General features: G+C 50.9%; 1 protein-coding gene across 1 annotated transcript; it reads right to left on the reverse strand.

The window, feature by feature from the left end:
• Positions 1–3,783: 3,783 nt before the first annotated feature.
• LOC129196917 (olfactory receptor 11A1-like) lies at positions 3,784–4,773 on the reverse strand. The gene has a single exon (XM_054804885.1). The coding sequence runs from the start codon at positions 4,771–4,773 to the stop codon at positions 3,784–3,786; it is 990 nt and encodes a 329-aa protein (XP_054660860.1).
• Positions 4,774–9,088: the final 4,315 nt, after the last annotated feature.

A 9,088-nucleotide genomic window follows, 5' to 3' on the forward strand; every position in this document is an offset into this window, starting at 1 on the left:
TGAGTAATCCTGGGTGTGTTTCTCAGGGTTCCCTTGACTGAATCTCCATTTGGTCATCTGCTAATTAATGCCTATTGCAGATAGCTGACCGTGATGGTCAAATCTTTCCCAAGATAAGAGCATGAGGAGTTTCAGGGCTCTATAGACCCAGGAAGGAATGATCATGAACACAATCTCCAAAACAGCACACAAGATTACAAACCCAGCATTTACTCGTCTCTGTTTTTATTGGTCATAAATCCAATTAATTTTCCCAAGTTGAGCCTGCTTTGACTGTGAAGATAATTGTTTAATGATCTCTCCCTGTTCGTATCTCAACCCATGAGCCTTTTGTTATATTTTCTCTCCCCTGTCCAGGTGAGGAGGGGGAGTGACAGAGTGGCTTTGGTGGGCACCTGGCGTCCAGCCAGGGTCAACCCTCCACAGTGGAGAAAGGGTAAATGAGGGTTGGGTGTTTGTATGGTAGGCTATGTTGCGGGAAAATACATACCTATATAGACACTCAAACAGTAAGGATGTCTCCAGAAGCTAGTCTTAGGTCCTCCAGCTATCTGGGCGTTGGCTCCAGGATCTCCTCGTCCCCCCCAGCTCCCCCATGCACAGACAGACACATGTGCAAATGGCTCCCTCCAGCACAGAACCACAGAACCATTGAGGCTGGAAGGCAGCCACCTTCCACCTTCTCTCTGCTTCCTCTTCACGCTTGGTTTCTGGCAGGAGCTCTGTTCTTATCCATGCCAGCCTCCTGCCACCCTTTCTTGAATTCCTGAATGTCCAGGTGGACCGTTCTGGAGATTGAAGAGGAGATTTTTAACCATCAGACAGCTCTCTGCACCCTTTTTCTCTTCAGGGCCATATCCCAGGGGATTCTTCCAAGCGAGGCACCCAGCAGGTCAAAGCCTGCTCTCCCGCTGTCCTGACGTCCTGCTCCTTGCTTTTTGGTCTCCTCTCAGAATCCTCCACTTCAGTCCTGCCCGCCTATGTTTCTGTGTTTCCTCCCTCAAAGGCGAGATCACACACAGAAGCTCCAGGATTTAAAAAGAAATTAAAGGGTCAGAAGTGCAAGCCAGGCCCACAATATCTATTTTTCAATGTTCAAACCACACTGAACACGTCAAGCAGCAGTCATACACTGAGATCTAAGACATCCTAGATTGGTCGAGGGTACATCATATAAAGGATGTTGAGGGATTTGTATTGGGTTTACGTGGCAAGGGATGGGTAGTGGGGAGGGTGGTGTGCAGGGGTGGCTTCTGTGAGAAGATGCCAGAAGCTGCCCCATCATGTGAGACAGAGCCAGTTCCAGCTGGCTCTAAGATGGACCCACCACAGTGATGGTGATAGCACCTCTGCAGTAACATAGTTAAGATGGGGAAACAACTGCTGCACAACAGCAGCTGGAAGAGAGGGGTGAGACTATATGAGAGAAAAACCTCTGCAGACACCAAGGTCAGTGAAGAAGGAGGGGGAGGAGGTGCTCGAGGTGCCGGAGCAGTGATTCCCTTGCAGCCCATGGTGAAGACCACGATGATGCAGGTTGTCCCGCTGCCACCCATGGAGGACCACAGTGGAGCAGATATCCACCCTGCAGCCCCTGGAGCACCCCGCACCGTGGGAAGGACCCATGTTGGAGAAGTTCATGAAGGACTATCTCCTGTGGGAAGAGGAGTGTGAGGAGGAAGGAGTGACAGAGGCAACATGTGATGAACTGACCGTGACCTCCATTTCCCTAACCCCTGTGCTGCTGCGGAGGAAAAGGCAGAGAAAATTGGGAGTGAATTTGAGCCCGGGAATAAGGGAGGTTTCCAGAGAAGGTGTCTAAAGATTTGATTTTATTTCTCATTACCCCATTCTGATTTGATTGGCAATAAGTTAAATTAATCTCCCTGAGTTAAGTCTGTTTTGCCCGTGACGGTAATTGGTGAGTGATCTCCCTGTCCTCATCCTGACCCACAAGCTTTTTGGTGTGTTTTCTCCCTCTGCCCTGTTGAGGAGGGGGAGTGGCAGAGCAGCTTGGTGGGCACCTGGTGGGTAGCCACAGTCCAACCACCACAGATGGATAGAGGCTTTCAGGAGACACGGGCTGGGAGGATCCAGAGTGAAGTTTCTTCAAAGTAAAGAGGCTACTTGGATGTATGGAGCTCCTCAATGGGGAAGGGGACAAGCTGGGTCAGCCCTTGTGCATGAGGGTTGAAGGAGAGGCCAGTAAGGGTGGCATCATAAATGGATAGGATGGGATGGGATGGGATGGGATGGGATAGGATAGGATAGGATAGGATAGGATAGGATGGGATAGGATAGGATGGGATAGGATGGGATAGGATGGGATAGTTCAGTTTGGAAGCACCTACAATGATCATCTAGTCCAGCTGCCTGACCACTTCAGGGCTGACCAAAAATGAAAGCCTATTAGGAAGGGTATTGTCCAAATGCCTCTTCAACACCGACAGGCTTGGGGCATCAACCACCTTTCTAGGAAGCCTGTTCCAGTGTTTGACCACCCTCTCTCTAAAGAAATGCTTCCTAATGTCTAGTCTAAACCTCCTCTGATGCAGCTTCGAACCATTCCAGGCATCCTGGCACCGGATCAGAGGGATCGGCACCTTCCTCTCCATGTCCCCTCCTCAGGAAGCTGTAGAGAGCAATCAGGTCACCCCTCAGCCTTCTTTTCTCCAAACTAGACAATCCCAGAGACCTTAGCTGCTCCTCAGAGGACATGGCATCCAGCCCTGTCACCAGCTGTGTTGTCCTACTTTGGAAACATCCAAGGACCTTCACATCCTTCTTAAATTATAGCACCCAGAATTTCACATAGGAAAGAAGAAGAAGGAAGAAGGAAAAACCCACCCAAAAACCCCAACCCCAAAGTAATAAGTGATGCCAAAGCAATCACTCCCCAGCTTCCACAAGTACACTGGTGCCCAGCCAGTCCCCAAGCAATGGCTATCCACTGAAAAAAGCCCTCCCCTCCATTTTTGTTGCTGAGCATGATGCTATATGACATGGAAGATCTGGTAAGTTTGGATCAGTTGTCCTTGCTGTGTCCCCTCCCAATTTCTTGTGCACTCTCAACCTGCTCACTCTAAGGGCAATGTGAGAAACAGAGACGGTCTCGATGCTGTGCAGACACTGCTCAGCAATAGCTACACATCTGGTGTGTTATCAACACGGTTTTGGTCCCCAGTCCAAAGCACAGCACCTTACAGGCTGCCATGAAGAGAATGAGCTCCCCCCCAGCCCAGTACAATGGGTCAAAGCTTTCTAGTGGGGAAGGAGGGCTGAGGTGGGAAGCCTGATCCTCCAAGGATGAAGAGACTGGGGCAAGGGAATGGCTGTCACGGTCTCTGTCCAAGATGTAGGGTGAAGACAGAAGAGAAGCTTGAGCTGGAGCCAGAAGGGAAAAGCTGGAGCAGGGACATGCTCACTTCTGCCAGGAACAGGGGAGGGAAAGGTGTGTGTGTGGGGGGAGATCCAGGCGATGACCTTGTTTCAGCCCTCAGACAGAGGAACTGCTCCCCTCACTCCAGCCTCTCCACCTCCCCTTGCAGCAGGATAAGCAAAGGCTTCTTATTCAATCCTGATACTTCAACAGTTCCCCACATAAGACCACCAAAGTGTTTATTTTCAAGGAAAAAGCAAACCCATGACATTTTCAACATTTTTTTTTAAACAATGATATTTCTCTCCAAGGACCTTTTGCTTTCTTCCCTTTGCCACTTCACAAGAGGACTCAGTGGCATGTGCTTTGGAAGAGCCAGCTGGTATCCAGAGCTTCCAAAGGAGCTAGAAGCATCTTTTGCCTGCGTCACCAAGGGAGCATGAGCTCTGGGTGCAGGCCAGGGCTCTCCTGAGCACTTTCCTGATGGCCTCCTTGACCTCGCTGTTCCGCAGGCTGTAGATGAGGGGATTGACCAGGGGCGTCAGGATGGTGTAGAAAAAGGAGAACACTTTGTTGAGCTGCCTCAGCGGGCCTGTTCTAGACAGCATGTAGACAACAAAGAGGGTGCCATAGAAAACAGTGACAACAGTGAGGTGAGAGGAGCAGGTAGAGAAGGCCTTCTGTCTGCCTGTGCTGGACGGGATCCTCAGGATGGCAGCTATGATGCACATGTAGGAGGCCAGCATGAACAGGAATGGAAATATTAGATCCAGAACACATAGTAGACGTGTTGCCAGCCTGAGCACTCTGGTGTCACTGCAGGTGAGCTCCAGCAATGGGGTAAAATCACAGAAGAACTGGTCAATTGCCTTGGGGCCACAGAACTGCAACTGGGATAAGAACACTGTGACTACCACCAGCAGCAGTGAACCCCCTAGCCAAGATGCAGCTGCCAGGTGTAAAGAGACCTTCCAGGTCATGAGGCTGGCGTAGAGCAGAGGCTGGCATATGGCCAAGTACCGATCGTAGGACATGGCCGCCAGAAGGTAACACTCAGTAGTTGCAAGGGAAGCAAAGAAGTAGAACTGAGCCATGCAGCCGTGAGCAGAGATGCTGCTGTCCCCAGACAAGAAGCTGGCCAGCAACCGAGGCAGGATGGTGGAGCTGTAGCAGGTCTCCAAGGAGGACAGATTGCCCAGGAAGAAGTACATGGGGGCGTGCAGATGCCGGTCTGCCACCACCAGCACAACAATGAGGATGTTCCCAATCATGGTGACTGAGCAGATCATAAGCAAGAGGAGAAAGAGCAGGTACTGGAGCGTGGGGACATCACGTATTCCCAGCAGCACAAAATCCATGGATGCTGTCCCATTGTCCCTTTCCCCTTCGGCCATGCAATGTTGTTTGTCTTTTATTTTCTCAGTTGTCACAAAGAGGGGCTACGAGAAAGAAACACATTTCAGCGTTTACCTTCCACATTTTTTTGTGTAGGACATTTTTCTGTTCACGCTAGCTTTATGTATTTCATGCCTAGTGAAAGCATAAAATAAATGTTCTTCCTGATGGGTAAAGAACACTCATCCCACAGAGCCACTGCAGACTCTGGAGGTGAGCTGCTCAATGGAAGTTCTTTCTCACTAGAGAATAAATCCATGAAGTGCATTTGCTCACAGAGAAACAAACAACGTTCATATGCCGCTGGGTATGCCCTGAAAAACATGTTATAGTTGTTGAGGATCGACATCCTTCTGCTCTCAGGAAAGAGAAAGTGTGCCAGAGAAAAGGAACCCCTCTCTCCAAAAAAGCCCACTGTGTGAAACGTCACGCCAGACACCACCCTTCCTCCAAAGCAAGGGATGGGCACATCGCAGGGTGAGTGGCCACAGCTCTCTGAAGCACTCACATGAGAAGGAAGGGATTCCCGCCCCACTCCTTCCCATCCACCCAACAGGCCAATTTCTTCCAATTGAGAAAGGGCACATCAGGCGTTACTGGCTCAGATGACCAATGGACTGTGCTGTGGGACTGCCAGAGAGATGCTAAAAACCACACTGTAGGTCAAAATGCAGCATAAAAAGTTAAAAGGAAGTGATCAAAAAAAAAAAAAAAAAGATAGGGAAGGGGTAACTGGCAGTCAACCAAGCCACATGGGAGAGGTTGTGCAGAGGAGAATAATGGGAAGGTTTAAGGAGACCAATCCAGACATTTTTCAGTGGTGCCCTGAAGAAAGGACACACTGAAATACAGGAAATTCCATTGAAAGATAGGGTGGTCAAACACTGGAACAGTTGCCCAAAAAGGTTACGAAGGGTCCACCCTTGTGAATATTAAAATCTAGACGGGACATGGTCCTGAGCCACTTGCTCTAGCTGCCCCTGCTTTTAGGAAGGGGGGAGGTGGACTGGATGATGTCCTGAAGTGGCTTCCAAGCCCAGCTGCTCTGTGATTCTGTGATTGAAAGCTGCTGGGCAGAACTATTTGCTTCACATTTGTCCTTCATCAGCAGTGGCTCCTGAGGTCTTGGGGGCTGCCTCCCTGCAAATCCCAGCCCAGCAGCAGGACCTCAGCGTGGCCAGCTGTGCCTGTGGGGCTCCCTGAGAAAGTAGGACACTGAGCAGGTCATCCCCAGGGTGCCACGGGGTGAGGTGGGAGAGGATCAGGGTCAGGGCCATGGCCAATGCCAGGGACATGCCTCAGCACATGACTGGAGAAAGCTCACGCCCGAGAAACACACCTCTCTGCACAAGCCGTTCCCTCTAAGTGTCTCACACCCACCTCTGAGGCTGGAATGCGTTTCTTCCAGCGGTGGTAATCACAGGAAATGTCCTGAGAGTTTGCCCAAAGCTACTCAGAATAACTGACACTCCAGCCCTCTCCACCGCACGGGACTGAGGAAGCTGAGACTTGCAGAACAAAACCTACATGATTCTAATGCCGAGGGAGTGAGAAAACAAGCAAAACCCAGCAACAACTAAAAAGTAAAACAAACCCAGAGACAACCGAAATAGCCCAGTGAATGATGAAGTAAAGGGCACAGGCAGTCTGGCCCCATGCAGCTTGCCCAAATGCTCCCCCCAGCCAGCTCAGGTGGGAGAGTGTCCAGGGGCTGTCCCCGGGGTCTCACTGTGCCAGGGGCTCGGGGCTGTCTGGGAGAAGTGGGGAGCTGGGGTGGGAAGACGTGCAGGAAAGGGCAAGGCTGAGACTCGGGTCTCTACACTCTCATTTCTTCTGTTCAAAGACACAGCAGATTGACTAATAAGGCCCAGCCTTCACTCCCCCTCAGCACATCCACACAAACCTGCAGTACTTGTCATGAAGGGGTGGCATCTGCTCTGATGGATCATGGCAATGAAGCCCAGGGTCAAGGTCTTAGCTTCTGCCTTTTCCCTACCATTTCTTCACTTCTTGGACCTCACTGCAAGCCCCAAACCAGGGCTCATTCCTGACTCTGCCCTTGCCCTCTCCTCCCAGCAGCTCTGATGGTGAGTCTCCAGCAGCACCTGAAGGCTCCCAGCTCTCTGAAGCGTCCCAGGGTTTATAGCAGAAAGGAGACTCTGAAGGTTCCTGCTGCCACGTGTCCCTCCTGAGGATCTGCAGGGAGTAAAAACAATGTAATTGACCCCCTGGTGGGATGGAAGCTCTGAGCTGGTGGAAACTGTCAACAGCTCCAGGCAGTGCTGACACCCCAACAGCATGACGTAAACTGAGGCAGGGCAACTGAACCAGGGGCATCTCTGAATTTGGTGAACAGGAAAGTCCCCAGAAATGGCATTCGCCTCACTTCCCTTCAGATGACTGCATCTTCATCAGCTCACACAGAATTAGAAAGCCTCAGACCTTCTGAGGCAGAGGGGCCGGGCTTGTGTGGAGCTGAAGGCAGCAGAGCATTCGGCATGTCCCGCAGATAGGATTCCTCTCTCCAGCACGAGAGGTGCACAGGGGCCTCCCTTGCTCCTTTGCTAGCCAAGGGGAGCAAGCAGGCATGACTCCTTCCAGTCCTGTTGGACATGCAGTGTGGGAGAACCATCTCCTCTGCCTCTGCCTGGGCTGGAAAGGCAGGAGAGGGAGGCCCAGTGGACACAGACATTTGTGCTGTTGCTCCTACGGACAAGAGATCCCAGCGTATCCTGGGAGCCTCACACTGAAATGTAAGTGCTGGGGATCCAAGTCTAAGCTGCACAGATGCACTCCTCATCCTGTTGGTGATGGTCAAGGAAGAGGGGGAACGCTCTTGCCAGCACAGTTTATCTTCTTTCTTTGGACACTGAATGCTTTTGGTATGTTTCTCTGCTCCATGCAGAGACTGCAGATACCCAAAGGCATCAGCAGTGGCTCCAGGAACCCATGCCCAGGCTATCCCACCCCACTCCCGTCTGGCAACTCCCCTCTGTATGGTGTTTTGGTGTTTACCCTCCAGCTGGACCCCTCCCTTCCCATCTAATTCAGTTGCCAAGGAAGCCCTCGGTGGGCCGCGTCAGCTCACTGCTTTGGCAACGTGGCTGCACCGGTTGCACTCATTCTGCATGGTGGCAATGGGGACAAGCTTCTTTCCTGCTCTCACCTCCCACCTGGCTGTCTCCTCTGCAGGAAAGTCCACCTGATGAGCTACAGGCCTGAGAAACTGGCATCTGCTCCCACTCAGCAAACCAGGTTCTTTGCCAGGAACGCTCTGACCGCATGATGCATGGAAACAAGTTTTGTTTAATCACACCTGTAATTTTGATTTGAGGTACTAATTTAAGATGACACTTATTCCTTCAGTGTCAGAATACTTTTTTTTTTTGGTATACTTGACATGTTATAGCAAATTATATATATATATATACACACATACATATTTATAAAGAATATACTTGGTTATGTTATATTCTTTGTTATGTTTCTGGTCTCTAAATACTCACTGTCATGACACCAGGCATCCCCAACTGTCAGGAGGAAACACAAGGACTGAAGCCAGCTCCGACCTCTCACAGTCTTTCAACTCTTTTAAGAGAGCCTTGATCTTTAATAGCCCAAAGTTGGGCTAAGCCACACATGCACCTCCTGGTTAGTCTGCGCCCAGGAGCTGCACAAAATGATTTGTTGTGTTAAAACATTCTCAAGGTATTTGACACACACCCATGATTATTTTATGTAGCTGATGGGGAGGGATGGGGAGGAGGAAATTCAGCCCTCCTGCTCCCCAGTTTCTCTTGAATAAACTATAATTCTGTGCCCTTGCACATCACTACTGACATGCAAAAGAGCAGCTCAGCTCCCTCCCTCACACGGCCACAGGGTGTGGGATGTCGCCAAGTGCTCACAGATGCTTGGACGGACTTGAGGCTGTAGCTCCAGCCTTTCCCATCTCCACACTCAGAGATTTGTCTCTGGGAGATACTACAGCTGGGAAGAGCGCTGTGCTCCAGGATGGCCAGACTGCAGGAGACACAAACATTGACAATGCCACTCGTCCCTGCTTCCATCCCCTTCCCATCACTGGCAGTGTAAGGGATTTGTCTTGGTGGACATCCCCAGAGGTGTGTGTGGCCTTTGAAAGGCCACGAGCCATCACTGAATCCCTGTGGAAATGCCTGAGGCCTGGGAGGGGGTTAGCTCACATCCCCTGCACCACCGAAAATGGAGGGATCAGCCACAAGCTGTTGCTGGGAGTTTCCTCTGGACCTTGCTTCAGAGAGGCTGGATCCCGCAGGGAGTGACTCCTCCTCA

Source organism: Grus americana, chromosome 27, assembly GCF_028858705.1.
Source record: "Grus americana isolate bGruAme1 chromosome 27, bGruAme1.mat, whole genome shotgun sequence".
In the NCBI taxonomy this organism is placed as follows: domain Eukaryota; kingdom Metazoa; phylum Chordata; class Aves; order Gruiformes; family Gruidae; genus Grus; species Grus americana.